A 22,859-nucleotide genomic window follows, 5' to 3' on the forward strand; every position below is an offset into this window, starting at 1 on the left:
TTTTTCGGCAGATCTTTCAAATCAAATTACAGGGTTACGACTATGAAACCTCACAGTACAAGTACAAAAAATACCAAATCAATCATCTATTAACTTCTCGATGCTCATTAAATCTGATTCACAAAATAGGTTGGGACCCATTTTGCTAGCCCTACTAAAATCTAAACATTTTAATAAATTAAGGATTTCTATGGCGTCTAGTTCACAAAGATGTGCCGTTGTTGTTGACAAATCAACAGTGATTGATTTTTATGAACTCGTCGTCATATTGTCGACATTCCCATTATATATGAGCATAATAGCGAACTTTGATTTTCGAGCATCAAGATATAAGATTGGCTTAAATAGAATGCCAAATAGCCCAAGTGTCACAATTAGATAAGTCAAACCCCAAACACATTCAACTACGGTTTTTTTTTTTTCTTTTAACTTTATTCACATATTATTAGACCGTACTTTATGGTTAATGATCATATATATCGCGGTTTATGAAAGACTGTGGCACATCGATAGTTTTAGATGTTAGTCCAAATTCGAAATACTGGGCCAACGTTTGAGATTTTATTGGCCATTCGACATTTCATTTATTACTCATGAAGTCTATCAGTGCATGAAATTTACTGAAAATTAGAGAATCTCACAATACCAACAAAATATCAAGTTTTTTTTCAACTTTTTACCCTTGATACACTCACATACAGCCCAATTTACAAAATTCTACAAAAACCACTGCTCAGCAAAGACGAACAACAGCACCCATCGGCCCAACATGCTTAACTCCAAGCATAGAGTGACTCGAACTCTTCTTGTCTCCTTTTCAGTTTACCACAACCAGACATATTTAATACAGTACCGTGAACAAGACAAGATAGCGATGAGATCGGCTCAATAGGCATCAGGGTTTGCCAAGCGATAAGCCTCGATGGCCTTGAACATCCCGGACGCCTTCTCTTTCCCAGCCTTGATCTTCTCCTCAGTTATGTCCGCCTCGCCAATGGTGAAGTACTTGCTCGTGCTCTTGCACACCGAGCCTCCCTCGGGCGATGTGGTGATCTTCATCTCGTAGCTGATCTTCTCAAGGGTGGTGCCCAGCGAGTCGCCCTCAATGATGGAGTAGCTGTAGGTGAAGTTCTCCTTGTCCAGGGCCTCGACCTTATGCTTCATTGTCTTGTACTGACTGCCTATCAAGGTAACAAAAAGTAATATTCACGTTTAGAACTCGCTGGTTTCAACATCACGAGCAATGATCTTGATGGTGTCGATTGGGCCATTTAGGATGTTCCAACTGCAATCTGATACGATTGGCTTAGACATGGCCTGATTTCCCTCGATTAGAGTCAAGTCACGTGATCACTTGTGTAAATCATCGAGATGCTTGTTTCACCGTCGAAGCACCAAAATCAGAGCAATAAGAGTCACGAGAAGTAGTAAGCAGCAAACGCAACAATCACATTAATCAGAACCTTTCTCCGAGGGTCAGTCGATTCACTGCTCGACCCACATGGAGACATTCCGTCGCGTTTCCTCACAAGCCCGGATTTGCGATAAAAGCCCTTCCCACTGATTGTTGGAAAAGGCGACCACTAGGAACTGCGCCTGTCAGCTTGTTTTACAAGAAGCCAATGAAGCTTAAACGGCTCATGCTGGTGATAGCAGCTGGGATTGTACCCAACAAATCGTTATGCGAAACATTGAGATTTTCAATTCAGTGAGCTTTGCTAAATTGGAAGAAATTGATCCTGCTAGTGAATTGTGGCTCAAGTCTAGGTGGTTATGTAGCGTGAGCAGAGTTCCCCAGCTCTGGCGACATGACGCCCAACAGATTGTTGTTGCTCAAGTTCAGGCTCAGTAAATTCTCACAATTTGCTAGCTCTTTTGGTATGCTACCGCTCAATGCCTTCTCACCAAAAACAAGATCACCTGGCTTCGATGAGTTTTCTAACGAGGAGGTAATATCTCGGCCAAATGGTTGTTGCTCAAGTTCAGCCTTATCAACTCCCCTAGATTTCCCATCTCGTCGAGAATTTTCCTGGTCAGTTCATTGCCGTAGGAAGTCAGAACATGCAACTGGGACAATTTCCTGAGCTCCGACGAGATGCGGCTGGCAATTTTGTTACCATCTATCAGCAAATTCGATTCATACACTCTCCCCATTCTGCAGAGATTCCCGACAAATCGGCTGTTGCTGAGGCTTATAAAGTCCAGATTCGGTCTGAACGCACTCATGATACCTGTAGTGAACTGATTGCTGTCCAGACGGACTCTCGTTAGCCCCGGAAAATTTCTCAAGCAGTCAGGCGGCAGCTCAGTGAAGTTATTCCCATCGACTGCGAGATATCCAAGAGCAAAGTCGCTGCATATATCTTGCAGCATTTCTCCGATGAAGCTGTTGTTCGAAAAGGTAACGATCCCCAGAGAAGGGCTGTACTTGCCGAAATCACGTGTTATGCCTCCTGAGAAATTGTTCTTGAACAAAGAGATGGACCGTAAGTTAGCAAGCCGAGAGATGGTCTCACAAGAAAATATTGTGTACACAAGTGATGCTACGTCATGGCTTTTCCTTCCCAGCCTAGATCTCCTCTTCTTCAACTTGAAGCGCCTTCTTGCTGTTGTACTTGCTCGTCATCTTGCAGACCGACCCTCCATCGCTGATGGCCTCAAACTTGACCTTGTAATTGATCGACTGGAGCTTGTCACCCAGCGTGTCGCCCTCGATCATCATGTTCCTACACATGAAGTTCTCCTTGTTGAGCTCGTCGATCTGGTGCTTCACATACTTGAAAGGACTAGCTGCAATTACATTATGGAACTCCCTGCTCGATGAGTGTTGAGTGTACATACCTTCGGTGAAATTTAACTTGCTCAATGCTCCCGGCTCCACCGTCGCCATGCACCAGCTCCACGCTCTTTATGAACTGAGGCAGAAGCTTCGGGATCAGGGTATTCGACTCGACAATCAAGGCCTTGAACATGCGAGCCGGATCAATCGGGCATGTGAGCTCTTGTGTGAAGCTGGTTGCACCCATGGCTATTGGCAATGAGAAAGAAATAACCCCAGAGAAGAGTGCTTCTGAGTCCTGTCAATGCCTCCTAATTATGGTTGGAATTATGTCAATGGGTAGGGTTGGTTTGGCAAGAGTCACGCTCGAGGAAAATAGGAGAGTCAAGGATTTGCAGCCTAAAGGAATGGAAAAGAGGAATTAAGGTGGTCTCTTTTGTTCTTTCGGTCATGAAAATGATTTCGGTCCCTTTCAGATTCATGTTGAAATGTCAAAGTTTATGTTCCAAAAGATGAACATTCTCGTGCTCACATGGGCGGCCATCCCTTTGAAATGATTGTTTTTTTTTTTTTTTAATACCCAGGGAACCCCGTCAGCCGTTCGTCGCCTTACGGCGGTACATAGCCGCCAAGTAAACCCTAGAGCGACGCTAGCGAAAAACCCACCACCCCGACGTCACGCTTAAATCGCCGATGCTTCCTGGGGTTTGATCCCCTCACCTTTCCCCCAAGGCAAGGGGTTCTTATCCAGCGGAGCCACCAAGGCTAGTGGTACCTTTGAAATGATTGTTGTGGAGTTCAATCTAACAATTTGCTGATTAGACATTATAACGAAATGCCCTTGTTTGAAGAAAAGTGTATTAATCAAATTTTGTCTCGTTTAATATGTAGCAAACAAGAATACTTTATTAGTTGGTGATATCACGTTAACTTGTCGCGTAATATAAACATCACATAATATATTTCTTCATTTGTAATGCCCTAATGTCACGGTGGATCTGATTCAAATGTATGAAGTAAGGCCTTTTGAAATCATTTTCATGGGTTGATTCAAACTTCACTAGCACCGACAGTTTGACTCGGTCAAAATTGGGTCCGCAATCGGGGTGTCCCAAGATCAGCTCGTCCTCTAAGTTTTGGGGGAGGTGGAGGTTCCTGCTTTTCCGTTATATTTTGCTTCTCGTTTTATTTTTATCATTATCAGTGTTGAAGCATTTGATCTCTAATCCAATGTCCTCGTCAAAGATGTCCCCATCAAAGAGATAAGATAGGATTAGCTTATTCAAATAGCCCAAGCTTTACAATAAGATAAGTCCAAAACCTAAACACATTAACTTTATTTTTCGATAGCTTTCTTGACATATAATGAGAATGTACTTTTCATCAATGATCATACGCATAATAATTTCTGAAAGATTCTATCACATCGATAGTTTTAAATGTTAATCCAAATTCGAAATATAAGTTCGGATCTATTCATTTGTTACTCATGAATTCTATTCTTTTATGGAATTTATTGAAAATTAGAGAATCTCGTGATACCAACAAAATATCAAGCTTATTCAACTTTTATTCCCTTGATACGCTATTTATGTAGCACAATTTACAAAATTCCACAAAAACCACTTCACCAGATTCCTGCCACACCTTTCATTCTCTTATTCTCAGCAAATACAAGAACAGCTACGCTCTCCAGCCCCACAAACTTTACTCCAAACACAGAGTGACCCAAAAAAAAAAAAAAAAAACCACCGATGACGTGCTAATTCGATGTTGTTGATTTTGTGCGTACAAAGTCCAAATCAACATTAATGACGTCATATATGGCGTGCTAAAAGTTGTTCATGAGTTGAATTTTTGCAATTACGTGCCCAATGAATTTTGACGCTCTTGAGTTGGAAATCACTAAATTGTTAACTTTTTTCCAAATGCCTGACGGGTTTCATAGGATTGGTTTGGCGAGTAGAGATAAAAAGTTAGCACGCAAGTAATTTAAAAGCACGGTGTAAATTCGATTCTCCCAATCAATGAGCGTAAACGAAACATGGGGGCGAAAAAGGTTGTTACCAGCATTGAAAAAGTGGACTTTTGAGAAGCTCCAATCACTGAAATGTTGCGTATTCGGCAAAATGCAAGTAAGTCTAGTCATCGAGAGTTAGTATTTAGAGAAATGCATAAACAGATATTTAATCAATAGATACGTTTAGAAAAATGTCATACATAGCTTTTTTAGCTCAGTTATATAGAGCTTACTTTAGTAAGCAAGAGGTCTTGACTTTGATTCTCAACGAGATCCTTTGTCTTTTGACTTGTAATATTTCCTTTTTTCACATTCAATCTTCTTCCTAACAATTTTTTTGAAAAATTCAATCGAGCCAAAAAATGAATTGCTTAATAAATGATAGAGCCAACATATACATACTATATATGTGTTTTTTTCTCAGTACAAATGGTTATACGATCACCCAATTAGTAAGAGAGAGGCCTTGAGTTCGACTCTCAATGAGAGCATTTGTCATTCAAACTTTTTCATAACAATTTTTTTACTAAAGAAAAAAATCGATTGAGCCAAAGAAATTGTCACTTAATACATCATAAAGCCAGCATACACATATAATTCATTTTTTCTCAGTACAAATGGGTATACAAGCACCCATTTAGTAAGTGGGAGGTTTTAAGTTCGACTTTCAATGAGAGCATTTATCTTCTGACTTATAATTTTTCCTTTTTGTAAATTCAAACTTCTTCATAATAATTTTTTTAAGATAAAAAACCACCAAAAACCTCAAACTTTGCCCAAAGTGACAAATTTACCCCAATCTTTGTATTATGATATGAAAAATCCCAAATTTTGCCAACTGTGACATATTTACCCCAAACTTTTTTTCATGACACAAAAAATTCTGAACTTGTATTCATGTGACACATTTACCCTAAACTATAAGGCATTTTGTCTTTTACTTTTTAAAATCTTTTCTTTTTCTTTTTTTCTTCTTCTTCTCTCTTCCCTCCGCCAGCCATGGCAGAGCCGGTGGAGGAAGCCATAGTTAGGCGAGGGCTACCTTCACCGCCGTCAGGCGAGGGTTGCCCTCGGTTAGGCTAGCTAGGGCCGCCCGACGCCAACGAGGGAGGTCCTCGCCCGACCCAACCGAGGGCAGCCCTCGCTTGATGCCACCGAGTGCAACCCTCACCTAACTCCAACTTCCCTCCGCCATGGCCGGCGAAGGGAAGAGAGAAGAAGGAAAAAAAAAAAAAAAAAAAAGAGAATAAGACGAAAATGCTATTGGTGGGTAAACGTGTTACTGGTTTTCAAAATTTATGGTTTTTATGTCACAAAAAGGTGTAGGATAAATTTGTCACTTTAGGCAAAGTTAGGGTTTTTGGTGGTCTTTTCCTTTCGATCGAGACATAAAAAAAGTCACTTAATACAACATAGAGCCAACATATATAATATATTTTGTTCCTTTTTCTTGGTATAAATGAGATACCAGCACTCGTTTAGCAAAGCCAAAGTCTTGATTCCGACTCTCGATGAGAGCACTTGTCTCGTGACTTATAATCTTTCTTTCTTCTACATTCGAACTTTTCCGTAACAAATTTCTTGACAAACATTCAAATTTATGTCTTCTTGATGCCGTTATAATAAGGGATACGGAACTCTAGTGTGAATGGAACTCATTGCTGTGATGCTAAAGGGAAGGCGATGCTGACGAATCCTACTAGGAATATGCGGGGGACGGAAAATCTTAGAGCTGGCGGTTAGATCTGGCTGAGGTTACCAAGGGTTGATTCTTGCTTATCGCCCCGGAACTGACTTACCCAGGTCATGCTCAGCCCTCACCCTTAGAAAAAGGAACTCAAGAAAAAAAATTCAGTCACTGCTCCATAATGATTAATGTCCATCATAGTTCAAGTAAGGAGATATAAGCAAACGTTCAAACAATAAAATAAATAGATCGACAAAATAAATTGGATACCAGACTTATATGATTCAATCGCAGTGACCTACCTCTATAAGAAAAGTAATACGAATTTTATTGTAGATCAAACAATATAACGGAAATTATAACACAGTCGAGTTACTTTAATACTTTTAGTGTTTTCTAATTCCTAATTACATTCAATAACTCAAGTAATATATAACCTCACAATTTCTGACTAAATAATCCTTTAATCTCAAGAAGAAATTAACAAATCGCGAATTAAACCCTAATTTCGCTATATGTAATTCAAGGAGAATATCCAATGTCAAGCACGCCAACGGCACTACTTGCGGCTGAAAAACCCGTGATAAAGTCACCTCTCCACACGAAAGAGAGAGAGAGAGAATGTGTGCATCTGTCTTTTTCCTTCGGCATTTTTGGCGGCTTCTTGCGTGGCAGTCATCTAAGTGACCGGTGAGAAGTTTCTGAAAGACCGATAAAAAAAAGGGAGAAGAAGAAGAAGAATACTTTCTAAAAGAGAGAGAACAATCAATATTGACAGTGCGCTGTTCGGGGTACAAAGCAATGATTTCATCATTCTTGATTAGGGTTTTGAAAATATGGCTTTTCAATCCGTTTCATATATTCTCCGTTCCCTTTTGGGAGTAGTCGTGCACTACTCCCCGCTCCCTTCTCTCTCTCAACTGTCGTCTAGTTGAACAATTTTGAAAAGTCCCGACGCGTGCTTTTGCTGTCTGTCCCTCCTTCCTGCCTCAGAATCTTGAAACGGTGCCGATGCGGACCTCTTCCTCCTGCCTCAGTTTCTTTGAATATAATTAGCCCGTTTCACTGTGTTTGCAAGTGGGGATTGGAGTGCGTTCCCCTTGTATATGCGCGCGCCCATCAACCAACCCCCTCCAACCAATCCAATCAAATCTCACTCCAATCCACTATTGTCCTTTGGATTAATCACCACGGAAAGCGCCGATTTCACAAGACCGTCGCACCGAATTCCCGCCCTACCCTTCGGCACCTTCTCAGTAAAAGACAAGAAGAAAAGCTCACCATCGGACTTTATTTGAGCCCGTATACAGGGCCCAACTTAATTTGAGGACGTGCATCAGTTTGTTGAACCCGATCTATTAGGGGAAAAAAAATACCAATATCACACTTTCATATTTAAATTAGAATTTATCTTGAACAGAATATTTACATGAGGAGTTTTGTAAGCATAGCAGTTTTTAAGTTATTATGAAAATAATATGAACTGCAAATTCTTGAAAAATTGGGTTTCATAACAATTTATAATTATTTATTTTTATGTATCATAATATACTATTATTCTCATATTAAATTAAAAGCGGTTGTTCAATTATTTATCTTCACATGAGGCGAGTATTTGGTCTTTGGGGAAATCTCTGGTGGTCATGAAAAGTGCGAATCCATTATACTCAGATTTTTTTTCTTCTCTCTTTTTTATCTGGCCAATTGAAAAGTTGGACAAAGCCGCGTCTCAGTGGGTTCTGTTTGTTACTTCAGCCACGCACAGCAAAGGGATTTCACGTGCCGCACAGTAGGTTTCGTTTCGTGGGAGCAAAACCATGTGATTTTCACGCGCCGCTCAGTGTTTACGCTGCAGGAATCTAGGCGGAACCAATTATACTGAAGTGATTTGAAAAAATTAAGATGCCGCGATTTTTATAAGATGTTTCACAAGCATCTTTAATTACAGCATTCAGAATTTCTACCACCTCAACAGTTGTCTCACCCACTTCGAACGCGTCGCATCTATTACTGCAGACGAAAATTATAGCACATTACCTCAAAACATAGTTATAGTTCATTCACGATTATTATTCATCTTCAAGAGACGTGAGAATGGAGACATAAACCATGGTGGAGACAGAAAGATTGAGCCAACACGCAACATCGTGTGAGCATCAGGGTTTTACAAGAGATGGGCGTCAACGGCCTTGAACATTTCCATGGCCCTTCTGTCTTTGCCGGCCGTGATCTCGGCCCCGTCCTTGGCATAGTACTTGCTCGAGCTCTTGCACACGCGCCCTCCTTCTGGACCCCACCTCGAACTTGATCTCGTACGAGATCTTCTCGAGCCCATCGCCCTCAACAGTGGTGTACACGAACGTGAGCGAGCTTCCCCTTGTTCAGTTCGTCGACCCGGTGCTTCGCCGAGTTGAGCTGGCTAGCTGCAAGACACAGAAAACCACAATCAACTCCTAAACTGTCGGTGAATGTCTTGAGACCCATGTTAATGCGGAGCGATAAAAATGTGGAAAGTGGGTGAAGTTAAAAGATGCACGAGGACTCGCCTTCCCCGAAAGCGACTTGCTTGATGATTGAAATGCCCTCTCAATGATTCTCAGTCGCCTGTTTAGTAATCTAAATCGCCATCACAATAGTCTAAATCGTACAATAGAGAAAGAGTACTAAAGACATGGATCTCAAGCCCAAATGATACTTATTAGCATGCAAGTGATCATCTGAATTTCGATGCTCTTGAGGGTGGGAAGTCACTAAATTATTAACTTTTTTCCAACACCGGTCGAGTTCCATGGGATTGTTTCCGCTATTAGAGATAAAAAGTTAGCATGCAAGTAATTTAAAAGCACAGTATAAATTCGGTTCTCCCAATCAACGAGTATAAACGAGAATATGGGGGCGAAAAAATTGTTGCAAGAACTAAAACGTGGACTTTTCGAGAAGCTCCAATAACAGAAATGTCGCATATTCGGCAAGATGCAAGTACGTCCATCCATCGAGACTTAGTTTTTGGAGAAATGCACAAACATATATTGAATGAATAAAAACGTTTAGAAAAATGTCATAAAAACGTAAGCGAGAGGTCTTGACTTTGAATCTCAACGAGATCCTTTGTATTATGACTCGTAATATTTATTTATTTTTTACACCCAATCTACTTCGTAACAATTTTTTTGATAAACAAAACTTCAACCGAGCCAAAAAAATTAGTCACTTCATATATATGTGCACCCGTGTGTATGTGTTCTTTTGTTGGTACAAATGGTTATGCAGGCACTCAATTAGTAAGCGGGAGGTCTTGAGTTTGACGCTCAACGAGAGCATTTGTCTTATGACATTCAAACTTTTTCATAACAATTTTTTTCATAAACAAAAAATTCAATTGAACCAAAAAGTTTGTCACTTAATACATCATAAAACCAACATAAACATATAATTCACTTTTCTAAGTACAAATGGGTATACGAGCACCTGTTTAGTAAGAGGGAGGTTTTGAACTCGACTCTCAACGAGAGTATTTGTCTCCTAACTTATAATCTTTCTTTTCTTTCTTTTCTTTTTTTCTACATTCAAATTTCTTCATAACAAATTCTTTTATGAAAAAAAAAATCGATCAAGCCAAAAAATTTGTCACTTGAAACGTCATAGAGACAACATATACATATAATATATTACGTTCCTTTTTCTCGATACAAATGGGATAGGAGCACCTGTTTAGCAATCCGGAGTCTTAAGTCCAACTCTCAACGACAACATTTGTCTCGTGACTTATAATTTTTCTTCTTTCTACATTCAAACTCTTTCGTAACTAATTTTTTGATAAGAATTCAAACTTCTGTCTTCTTGCTGCTGTTATAATCAGGGATAAGGAACTCTAGTGTGAATGGAACTCATTGCGGTGATGCTAAAGGGAAGTTGATGTGACGAATCTTACTGGAATGTGCGGAGGAAGGAAAATCTTAAAGCTGGTGGTTAGATCTGGCTGAGTTACCAAGGGTTGATTCTTGGTTATTGCTCCGGAACTGACTAACCCGGGCCATACTCAGTCCTCACCCTTAGAAAAGGGAACTCTAGAAAAAAATTTAGTCAATGCTCCATAATAACTAATGTTCTTCATTGTTCAAGCAAAGATACATTTTTATGCTTCTCACGTTCTATAATTTTAAGGAAGGGCCAAGGTGGAAATCTTATTTTGTAATTAACAGTCTGCTATCGAGTTCTTTTAATTCTGTACTGTTCTTCTTTTAGCATCAAGGTACCTGGAGATATTAACTTGCCTGATTTCCTCCCTTGTTTCATTCCATTGTCAGTGTTTTTTATGATTTCGATTGGCTTTTTTAAGCTTTACAAGTAGATAAGGGAGTTAATTATTTGTCTAGGGCCTACTTAAACAGGCTTACCACGTAAGAAGCAATATCCCTCGTTTTGTTTTTGCTCTAAAAGGTTCCGATGAGGAGCATTCGGTTGTCGTTAGGGTTCGGCTTGGAAGTCCCTTGAGAAAGCAATGGGGAGTTTTCGCAAAGACCAGTCAATCGAGGATGTATAGCTCTATGATGATGAAGGCCCCGGCAAAGGACCACCAGGGGGTGCTGGAGGTAGTGGTGGCAGCGGTGGTGGTCCTGGTGGAACTGTCGATGAAGGTTTTGCCTGGATCATGGATGAAACGCCGCAAGAAGTTTTGGCAACACTTGGCTTTATAGTTCTGGCATAGTATCTCCTTGGATATCGTTAAATTTTAGCTGTCAAAGTACGAAATTTATGCTCCTTTTCTTCTTCTTTTTTTTCGGTAATGAATTACTGGGACATTCTATAAGAAGTGTTAGTATATATCGCGCTTAATGACATCCTGCAAGAAGCAACTCAGTTAATTAAACTAAGCTTAAGATAATCCAATCCTGTAAGCGTAAGCCTGCTTGATGTACTCAAACAAACATCTTACGTAACAAATAATGAGGGGTAGTTAATGGGGGACAAATGTTGGTACATCTACGGATTGGCAGCTGCAGCAATAGTTGGGGTATATGAGCGGGTACTCATGGTAATGCTGCTAGCAGGTGATGTAATGGTAACGGCGGTCATGAAGAAATTGTGCCAGAGGAGGATGTTATCTACTTGGAATTTCAGTCTTGCTTAAGTACTAAGGTGGTGGTCGCAGCGGGGTAGGAGTCAAAGGAAATGCTAGCGAGTACCGATGAAGTAGGTAGAATCGGTCGTTAGTGGTTTGTTTAGTAGAGTGAGAGTGCATGTGGCCCTGTCGGATCTGGTGGTTGTAGTGTCAATTTAGAGGTGGTGCGGGTAATGATGGTAGACAGAGGGAATCGTGTCTACACAAAAATGTGTGCTTTGACATGTTGATATTGATAAATCTCATTTTTTCGAAGGTCTCTATTCACCATCTCATTAATGCTTTAGCGACAGTCCAAATTTACTTTTCAAATAATATCAGATATATTGAGATTCGTTTCTTCAGTGGAAGAAAAAGAAACCCCTCAATTACATTGACCCTTGATTAAATTGATATAAGTGAAGTTGTAGATTGTAATTGGATCTTGAATATGGACCACCTGTTGGAAAGGTCTATTTGCAGTCGACTATGTCAGTTATTATACCAAATTTAATAGATCGTTTTAGTGTAGCATTACTATTTACATTTCAGATGATAAACCACAAATCCTCTAACGGGTGTCTATAGTCTGTACACTACGTTTTTCTAATGCTGCATCATGGTGCCTGCATAAGTTCATGTGATATCATTACTGTCGTACACATAATGGTTGGTTTATATTTCTATGCTTTTGTTCTATCCGATGTCATTTCTTATCACACAATTGTCAACAACCTGATTTGACCATTCAATGCAGTATATCTATATAATATCTGGAGAGGAGCTATTTCGGCTTGCTAAGGATTACAGCACGTATCTTCTCGAAGGAAGTCAGAGCGTTAGGTTAACACGTCTGATGCATCAGGAGGGAGGATTTTATAAGAAGCTAACAGAGAAGAAAGAGATTGATCAGTGTTGGTTAGAGAAGGCGATAATTAATACCCCGACCTGGTGGGACAGTCCTGAGAAGTAGAGGCGCATCGTGAGACCATCTGAAGAAGTTTCTTACCCTTCTTCCAGCTATGACGATGAACTCAGAACAATTTATCTCCGTCTTGCCAAGTCACTTTAGATGGAAAGGTGATATCATTCCATGCTTCTAGATTTGCAGTGATCCGAAGCTCGATCTTGGTAGATGATGAGAAAGCCATCTTCTGTAGTTGCTACACCACCTGCCATGGAGATTTTTGTGCAAAATTTCACAAGAACAAGGTCAGATGCATGAAGGATTGAAGTCTATGTCATTCTGTTTTGTTGCAATATAAATGACATGAGTTCAAGTTGATTCAAAGCGTTAAGAGCAATTGGGACTTGATAGGCTGCTTCATGAGGACTTCTTCATTCCAACTTTTTCTCCCCCTTTTGATTCGTTTTCATTTCTGCTATTGATTTTGTCATTATCAGCTTGGGTTGCTACCTAATAGGCTGAAGTTTTGTAACATTTGATATGATATGCAGATACACATTGCTTGTGTATATCTCGAAAATTCCTACCCTCGGACACTGCTTTGGCTAGCTTCTAAAAAATGCCGTTCTGTTTGCCCTTCTCTGTCCCTTCTTTTGCCCAGATGAACAACAACCCTCAGGCCGCCACATGACCAGCATATACGCTAGTGAAATGCACAATTTTTTTTATTTTCTAATTTGTGGGAAGAAGACCCTTTCTTGTGACAAAAGCCCGGTGGATGATGAGAAAGTCATTTTATTTTTATTTTTCCTCTTCTCGATCGCCCGAAGCATGAGAAAGATACAAGGAGAGAGCACATGAAATGATAACACCATGCATAGAAAAAAATAGGAATAAGAAGTAGGGGCCAAATCATTGCAGGTCACGAATCGGAGTACCTAAGTAGGGAGAGGGCAGTTGTGGCAGGCTCTCTCAGATGGTTTCAGAGGTGACTTTCTTTTGGGGTTTTTGGATCTTGGTTTTTGGTGGGGGCACTCTTTCATGTGCTCTCTATCTATCTCCCCAAACTCCCCAAACCCCCTAGAAAAAAAAAAATTACCAATTATTGACACCTAAATTTTGACAACTTATTTAGATATTTATCGTATTAAAAAATTAAAAATTAATTTTATCCCTGAAAAAATAAAATCACATGGCATATAGTTTAGGAACATTTTTGTTTATTTTATTGACCGACGGTGAGTACAAAATTTTTCACATATTCCGTTGAGATTTTCATATATTTAGACAATATACAGTAAGTGATGTATTTTTTATGAAAAGGAAATTTTCGAATGAAATATTGAAAAAAAAAATACAAAAAATATTGTGCCTGGGTGGGATAATAAGCAAAGTTGACAATAAAATATATCACGGAGATATAATTTTTCGGTGTATAAAAGGAGTCGGGTACGGTGGGGAGCAAAGGAGGCCACACAATTGACTACACGGCCGCATAGAGACTTCTCCTAGGGTTTCAAGAGGAGAGAAAAAAAAAAAAGAGAAAAAGGGCGCGTTTGTTTGCGTTTTTGTTTAAAAATTGTTCCGGGAAACAGAAATAGAAAAAGTATTTCTGTTCACGGGAACAATTTCTGAACAAAAAAATGCGTTTGGTAATCAGTATAAAATTTCTGTTTAAGGAATAGAAAAAGAACGAAACACGTTTAGTAAGCTGTAAAAAATTCTGTTTTGGAATAGAAAAAGAACAGAAACACGTTTGGTTATGTACAAAATTTCTGTTCCAATTTTTTTCCAATTGTTTTTTTAATAAAATGTGAACTTAGTATTGAATTATCATTCTCATGAAATGCTTATCAATTTAATTTTGTTCATATTAAGTGAAAACAAACATTCTAAACTTGATCATATTTGCTTTGAACGGAATAAATATTTTAAGTTCGTACCAAAATTTTCCCGCCTTTGTTTTTTTTTTTTTTTTAAATAAAGTGTAAACTTGACTTTGAATTCTCATTATCATAAAATGTTCATCAATTTAATTTTGTTCATGGTGAGTAAAGTCAAACATTCTGAACATAGTTATAAGTGCATACTCACGAAGAATCTTGCGGTTCTTGCATTTCACGCTGTCTTCCAACTCGGGACATTCTTCAACATTTTCTCGAGACATAAAATGTATTTTCTTCATTGCAACACAATTATACAATACTACCGACTATAAACTGAAGAACGTTTTCTGCTCACGTTAAATACAGATCTTTTCATTCCATGAGATGCTTTTGACATTCAAAAATTCCTCATCAGTCCGCAAGATACCGGCACTTTGCACCCTTCATCCTTCTTCTTCCTGCTTCAGCTAATGATCAGTTGGACGTTTGGTCTATACCGTCAGCCTTTGTCGAACCAAATATATCTTCGATGCCACTTCTTACCCTCTTTCTTCTCTCAGCGATCATGTCCGTGTATGCCTGAAACGGGAAAAGCAAATCTTGCGAACCAATCTATCCCCTTCCCTTAATGCGGGATGTGTGACGGGGCTATGGCCATACCTTAGGGTAAGAGTAAAGGAAGATGTACCACCATGAGCATATTAGCAAAGATATAATTGTCGTTACCAACATTGAATGCAAAATTAGCCAGCTACCGGTGATCGCTAACATTCCCTGTCAATGTTATTGTCCAAGGCGACACTGTCAATGCAACAATTGGATGCACAAACTTGATTAGAAAACTACTAATAAAAAGGAAGGATTCTGTTTGAACTTTTGACAAAACAATCCTGGGAGCCAAAATGGAAAAAAATAAAATTACAAATACCCATTAAAGTTGAGCAAACCAATCTGGCCTGACTCAAGAGATATGAGCTATAATTATTACCAGAACATCCATCTCTTGCTGTAGTTCACTTTCCTTGATATGGGTGAGACCTTGTACACAAGTTATGTTATCATCAACAGGACACATGCCGATTTATGTATTATATAGCATGGGATCTCAATCATGGTATTGGAGTCCTCACAATATAAACATGGTCGATCACTCGGTCATCAACTTTATTAAACTCTTTGTGAAGAAGACTTATTGGAATTTCATGATGGAGGACGAAGTGTATATTTTCCATTAGTATCTTTGGAATGAAATCGGATGCATGATGTGAGATCGTGTGCCTAAGCATCATGAAATAAGCCACATCATTTCCTATTTTAAGCAATCTATAAGCAGCCTAGCTATCCATATGGTAAAGGAGAATGCAATTTCTAAAATGCGAAGAACCAAAAGCCACATTTAATCCCTATATCCATATGTTAAGTTTACAAAAAGAACCTCTAAGCTCCGATATCAAGATTTTAGACAACCCTAACATCTTAATGGCACTTTCTCTCCCAAATTTCAAGTTTATCAGACAACATCCAGATGGTGTATATGAATATTAGCTGAACACATCTTACAAGGGAAGTTCACGGGTATCAAACGAGTTGCTCAAGGGAGAACGCATAGACGAAACATCTCGAGAGTCTCGCAAAGCAGGTCTTTCAAAGGATTCTGAACAATAATAATATGAGTTAACAACTCGCCATCAACATTAGACAGAACTTGCATCTTCACAGAGATATGACTGAAGTTGCACTGATCATACATCTGAATCAACTATCCATGGAGAATGTTTGTTAAAGGATTCCGTCGATGCAAGTAAACAAGAAACATGACAAAGTGTGTAGACCTACATGTAAAGTAATTCAGAGCTCCTAAAGAATTCTAGAAAGCAAGTGCTTGAAGGCGGATGACGATAGCATAAAACAATGCAAGGATTAAACAAATAGGAAATAATTCAGAATGCCTAAAACTGAAAAACAGTGTGCAAATTACTGATCAAAACCATAAATTATGTCGGTGCGGAGTCGAATTGAATTGCTTGTCAAGATATCTATGGATTCCTTAGTCATCCCATTTTTTCCCGTTAAGGCACTCGGGCCATCAACCATGACAATTTTCTAGACGCATCCACAAAGGTTCCACATCATTCAACATGGCATTACATAGAACTTTGTCCAATACTCATTCTCCTTCAAAGCCGGCTCAGTTGTACCCAAGTTCAACAACTTGGACATGGAACCATATGCTATATCCCAAACATGACTGCGAGTGTGTTCAATTGTCGCAAAATGACACTTCCAATTACTATCTTGACCTAAGAGAACTGACAAGTTCAACGGTTGGTCGGGCATGAATGGATCACCATGACGCTCGGCGGCAGCGGACGCGCTGCTCGCTCGCTCGAGCCGAGCCCGAGCAGCAGCGACGCTCGCTGCTCTGCCGCTCGAGCCGAGCCCCGAGCAGCAGCGAGCCGCTTGCTCTGCTCGCTCGGCCGAGCCCGAGCAGCGGCGACGCTCATTTGCTGCGCTCGCTCGAGCCGAGCCCGAGCAGCAGCGGCTCGCTGCTCTGCTCGCTCGCCGGATCTCGAGCGAGCGGACGAGTTTGCTGTCGCAGATCAGGGAGCAACGCTCGCCCGGATCTGCGAGAGTCGCTCGAGCAAGCGGCTCGCAGATGGGCAAAGCGCCGCCTCGAGCGAGCCTAACACTCGAGCTCTCGCCGAAGTGAAGACAATCGGTGAAGGAGGAGCAAAGTGACGACGTTTACTGGTGAAGGAGGGCGGCTGTCGAGACAGGCGCCGGAGAAGACGATGGAATTCTCTGCTCGCGAGGGGAGGAGGCGCTCGTCGCGGGAGGAGACGCTCGTCGCAGGAGACGCTCGTCGCGAGGTCGGAGGAGGAGAAGCTCGTCGCTCGTCGCAGTCGCCGGAGGAAGCTCTTCGCCCGTCGCTCGTCGCTTGTTGCGGGTCGAGGAGGAAGCTCGTCGCGGGGGGTGAGGAAGCCTGTTCGAGCACGATCGAAGAAATAAAAAAGGAACACAATTTTGTTCCTTTTTTGTTTCGATTTGTGTTTGAAACAAGAAACAAGTTTTTTGTTTCTTTTTAGCACATTTCTTTTGTGTTCCGGGAACAAAAAGAACAAAAAAAGGAACAGAAACGCACACAAACGCGTTTCTGTTCCTTTTTTGTTCCCAGGAACAAAAGAACAGAAATTTCTGTTCCTGGGAACAGAAACAAATTGCAACCATGCAGGCCAAGCTTCGGGGTTTCTCCATTCGTTCCGTAAAAAAATGGAGGAGGAGAAAAGCTTATTGGGAAAGGGGAAAAGTCAACAGAAGCTTTTTGCTTCTGCAGATACAGAGAACAGAACAACACAGCAGGGAGATTGAGATTGACGTGAGGGACGTCGATCAACAGGAAAAAATAAGAAGAAAAAAGGGTGCTCCTGTTCCTGTTCATCTTCCCCACCACGCTTTCCCTGATTCTCGCCGGCGCAGCAGCAGCCGGGTCAACGCTTCCGCCGGCTTTTCTCCCGCTCGCGCCACCGTCGTGGCGCCTCAGCCGATCTCCTCGCTGCACGAAGCCCGCCGTCGTTATCGTCACTCCGAGCATCCCTCCGCGACGCCCGAGCCGCTCCGCCGCTTCCTCATCAGCTCTGTACTCAATCGCTCCACCCACGACGCTCCTGCTCCGACGCCCAGCGAATCTGCCCCCGACCCACGAAGCTGTCGCTGTCCCATCTCGCCGGGATTCCCGCCTGCGAGCCCGCATCCCTGCACCGCGCCGCACCACCACCCTCGCCTTGCTCCGCTTCTGCAGTAGATCCGCATCCTGCAGCAAAGTCCGAGTCGCCCTGCTACACCTTCAACCCGCCGGTCCTGACTCCCCTGTTGTCGAGCTTTCCTTCACCAGCCCTCCGAGTGACGCTCGTAGCAACCCGACGTCGCAGCTCCTGCTCCGCCCTCTTCCCGAGCCCGAGCAAAGACGCCTCTGCTCCGACGCCGCAAACACCTGACGTCGTCGCTGCTCCTGTTCGCCTCAGTAGCACTGCTCAACGATCAGAGTAGACCACCGCCACCAGCGACGACGGCTGCTTCGAACCGCTGCTTCGCCGGCCACGAGCACCGCCACTTGACTCCTCGTGACAACCCGACGCCCGCGCCTTCCCCACCGTGCTGCTCTGCTGTATCCGACCCGATGCACGCCCGAGCGACGAACCAGCTGCGGCTTGCTCCCAAACGCCGAACAGCAGCCCCCCTGCCCGCTGGTTAATGTTGCTGCCGCCGGTCCGCCCGTCGCCCTCGCCGGAGCTCGAACGGCAACCCATCTAGCCGCTGGCTGACTTTAGTTTAGGAGGCAATTAAGGTAGATTTCTTATTTTATTTGATTTTTATTCATTTATTTATTTAGTTTTTATTGTTCATTTTTTTCTTTATTTGATGATGAGATGTTTGATATAAAATAGCCTGTGAAAGATAGTCCGATTTTCGCGTCCAAATCCGACTCATAATCACAATCGCTTGAAAAATCGTCAATCCGATCTCCCGCCCAAGATTTGATTCGTGATTTATTTAAAAATTGGCCAACCCGATCTCATACGCGAGATATGGTTCGCCGGTTTGTAGATATCGATCATATCTTATCTCATTTGTCGTCATGTTAATTGAATCAATTTTATTTTGTTAAATAAAAAAATCAAAAAAGAAATATCTGAGTTAGGATTAGATCTGTTTTAGAATATTTCTTGTTATCTTACATATTTAGAATAGAGATTTTATTTCGAATTTCAAAAATCAAAATCAAATCAATCAATTCAGGTTGCTAGTGTTTTTTTACTTAGGTTGCATGTTTAATAATTTGACAATTCTTAATTTCGAATTTCACAAAGAAAAACACAAAAGAATCATCATGCATATATCATGTAGAGTTAGGGCATATTTTTGTACGTCATTGCATATTATGGTAAAATTGCACTTAGTTTAATTTTAGATAATATTTTTCTTAATTTATTATAAGTTTAAATATTAGATAGATTGCATTCTAGGATTATTTGGGTTAAGATAATATTTTAGTTTAAATTAGGATTTGGTTCAACCTAATTCTTGATACAAATTGAATAGAATCTTAATCTAGTTAGATAATTTTCACATTTTATTTAATCCCGAATTTTATAAAAAATACACAAAATGTCATAAGTCGAACTAGTTTTAGGATAAAATGCATTCTTTAGGAAAAATGAAAAAAAATGCCATACGCACGTCATTAGGGTTAGATTCATTGAGATGCATGTCATTTAGTATTTTTGCTAGGCCCATTTAATTAGAAATTACATGTCATTAGAATTAGGTCATTTAGTTAATATTGCATTGCATATTGCATGATTTTCATTAAAAAAGTGAAAACAAAAAAAGAAATTGCGTGTTAATTAGAAACCATATTTAGGATTATTGATATGGATTTTAAATTAACATTGCAGATACTTTCGTTGCTTTGAGGTAACTTTTTGCAATTTATTTATTTTTTATTTGGGTGTTAAATTGGTGGATTGTGCACCCATATGACCACCTCACATATTAGAGAAATAAATTTAAAATTAATCCAAACTGCTTGCCAAACATTTTTCAAAAAAAAAAAAAAAAAAAAAAAGGTACCGAAAGGGCGTTAGAGAATTCTAACATAACCAAGTCCCCGTACGCATAATCTCACGGTTCGTAGGAGTAAAATAATTCTCCCGTTATTTTATTTGGGTTTCTAAGTGGCGACTCCTAATTGAAAATCAATTGCATGTTAAGAACTTGAATCTAAGTCGCGAATTGATATGGGCTTGGGAGAACCCGAGTTAAGTCTAGGCTTAACAATCCATTAACCAAACCCTAGGTGGTTCACACCCGAAAAATTGGTCGCGATACCAATACTCAATTTCTAGAGAGAGATAGATGGGTTATATATATATATATATGGGGGAATTATGATGGAAATGGGGTTTTGGGGTAGAGAGAGAGAGAGGGAAAGAATGAGATGCGATGGTGGGTTGTTCACAATTTTTCCCAAAATAAGGGACTGTGCCTGTGAGAGCATGGAGAAGAGGTGCTTCCAATTTTGCCCAAAGAAGGGCTGTACTCGCCGAAATCACGTGGTATGCCCGGCGGTCTACTGTAAGACAGCAAGGCGAGAGATGGTCTCACGAGAAAATAGTGTACACAAGTGATGCTACGTCACGGCCTTTTCCTTCCCAGCCTTGATCTCCTCTTCTTCAATTTGAAGTGCCCCCTTGCTGTTGTACTTGCTGTCATCTTGAAAAGCGACACTCCGTCGCTGGCAGCCTCAAACTTGACCTCTTAATCGACCGATTCGAGCTTGTCACCCAGCACGTCGCCCTTGATCATTGTGTACCTACACACGAATTTCTCCTTGTTGAGCTCATCGTTCCAGTGCCTCACATACTTGAAATGACTAGCTGCATTTGTTACCGAGCGAGAAATAATTTCACTAAACTCATCACTAGACAGAGGACCCAAAAAATGGTGTATACTGAGTGTACAAACCTTCAGTGAAATTATCTTACCTCGATGCTCCCGCCTCCTCTGTCGCCTTGCATGAGCTCCATGATCTTTTTGAACTGAGGCAGGAGCTTCGGGATCAGGGTATTCGACTCGATGATCAGGCCTTGAACATGCGAGTTAGAGCGATCAGGCATGTGGGCTCTTGTGTGATGATGGTTGCACCCATGGCTATTAGCAATGATAAGGAAATAAACCCAGAGGAAGTGATATGCTTCTGAGTCCTGTCAATGCCTCCCATTCATGATTAGAATTATGCGAATAGGTAGGGTTGGTTTGGCAAGAGTCAAGGATTTGCAGCCTAAAGGAATGTCAAAGGGGGATTAAGTCTCTTTTTGTTCTTTTGGTCATGAAAATGATTTCGGTCCCTTTTAAATTCAAGTTGAAATGTCAAAGATTATGGTCCAAAAGATGGACAACAGAGAGAGCACATTCTCATGCTCACATGGGCGGCCATCCTTTTGAATTGATCGTTGCAGCATTGGATCTAACAACAATTTGGTGGTACTACATGACAATGTGCCAATTAGATATTATGATAAAATGCCATTGTTTGGAGAAAAGTGTATTAATCAAATTTTATCTCATTATTATGCAACAAACAAGAATACTTGATTGGTTAATGATATCATATGATATAAGCATCATATAATATATTTCTCCATAAGCAACGCTCTAATGTCACGGTAGATCTGTTCAAATGTATGAAGTGAGGCATTTTGAAAATTTTCATGAAAAACAAGTTTGGTTAAGGTTGATACAAACTTCACTAGCACCAACAGTTTGACTCGGTCAAAAGTGGGTCGGCAATGGGTTGTCCCACTATCAGCTCATCGTCTAAGTTTGGGGGAGGTGGAGGTTGCTGTTTTCGTTATATTTTGCTTCTCTTTTTCTTTTTTTGTCATTATCAGTGCTAAAGCATTTGATCTCTAATCCAATGCCACTATCAAGAGATAAGATCGGATTCGCTTAGATAGAATTTCAAATAGTCCAAGTGTTATAGAAGGAAAAATTACCAAAAATGTCATAAACATTAGGGGTGAGCGGTTCTCCCGGGTAGAACCGGGAACCGGGGAACCGAACCGGAGGTTCCGGTTCGGTTCCCGGTTCTAAAGGGACCGGTTCCGGTTCCCGGTTCCGATTTTAAGGAACCGGCGGTTCCGGTTCCGGCACTAGGAACCGGAACCGAACCGAACCGCCTAGTTAGGGCTCAAAAAACCCCCAAATCAAATATTCTCTCGCTTCTTCCACGAGTCCACACACACGACACTTTTAGTTTTCACTGAGTTCTCTCTTTGCCCGTCCGTTCTCCATCTCTGCTCGACGCCACCGCCGGTCGCCCTCGAGTCTTGACGCCATCGCCGGTCTCCCTTGACGCCACCGCCGCTGGCCCCCGATCTCTCGCTCGAGGCCACCTTCGCTCGCCTTGACAGCACCGTGGCTGACCTCTTCGCCCGTCCGTTCTCCATCTCTGCTCGACGCCACCGCCGGTCGCCCTCGAGTCTCGACGCCACCGCCGGTCTCCCTCGAAGCCATTGCCGCCGATCTCGCTCGAGGGTCGAGGACTCGAGGCCACCTTCGCTCGCCCTCGACAAAGACCGCGGGCTGACCTCTTTGCCCGTCCGTTCTCCGTCTCTCGCTCGACGCCACCGCCGGTCGCCCTCGAGTCTCGACGCCACCGCCGGTCTCCTCGACGCCACCGCCGTTGATCTCGCTCGAGGGTCGAGGCCACCTTCGCCGCCCTCGACAGCACCGCGGTGACCCTCGGCTCACCGTTTGCCCTCGACGCCACCGTCGCTCGCCCTCGACACCACCGCTCGCGATCCTTGCTCGAGGCCACCTCCTCTCGCCCTCGACGACACAGCCGCTAACCTCGGCTGACCGCTTGCCCTCGACGCCATCGTCGCTCACCTCGACGCCACCACTCGCGACCCCCGCC

At 41.6% G+C, this 22,859-nt stretch overlaps 1 protein-coding gene and 1 long non-coding RNA gene across 2 annotated transcripts in view; both read right to left on the minus strand.

Moving 5' to 3' along the window:
- Positions 1 to 870: 870 nt before the first annotated feature.
- Positions 871 to 22,859, minus strand: part of LOC104440104 (major allergen Pru av 1) — a 65,642-nt gene continuing 43,653 nt past the window's right edge. Inside the window, exon 2 of the mRNA XM_018869637.2 lies at positions 871 to 1,181. Within this exon, the coding sequence (XP_018725182.1) occupies positions 886 to 1,181 (296 nt within the window). The 3' untranslated portion in view covers positions 871 to 885. The remainder of the gene's footprint in view (positions 1,182 to 22,859) is intronic.
- Positions 14,656 to 15,154, minus strand: LOC120292883. Its single transcript, XR_005550507.1, has 2 exons — positions 15,041 to 15,154; positions 14,656 to 14,959 (listed from the first exon to the last, which is right to left on the minus strand). It is a non-coding gene; the product is annotated as an uncharacterized LOC120292883 (long non-coding RNA).

This window comes from Eucalyptus grandis, chromosome 1 (genome assembly GCF_016545825.1).
Source record: "Eucalyptus grandis isolate ANBG69807.140 chromosome 1, ASM1654582v1, whole genome shotgun sequence".
NCBI classification, from domain to species: Eukaryota; Viridiplantae; Streptophyta; class Magnoliopsida; order Myrtales; family Myrtaceae; genus Eucalyptus; species Eucalyptus grandis.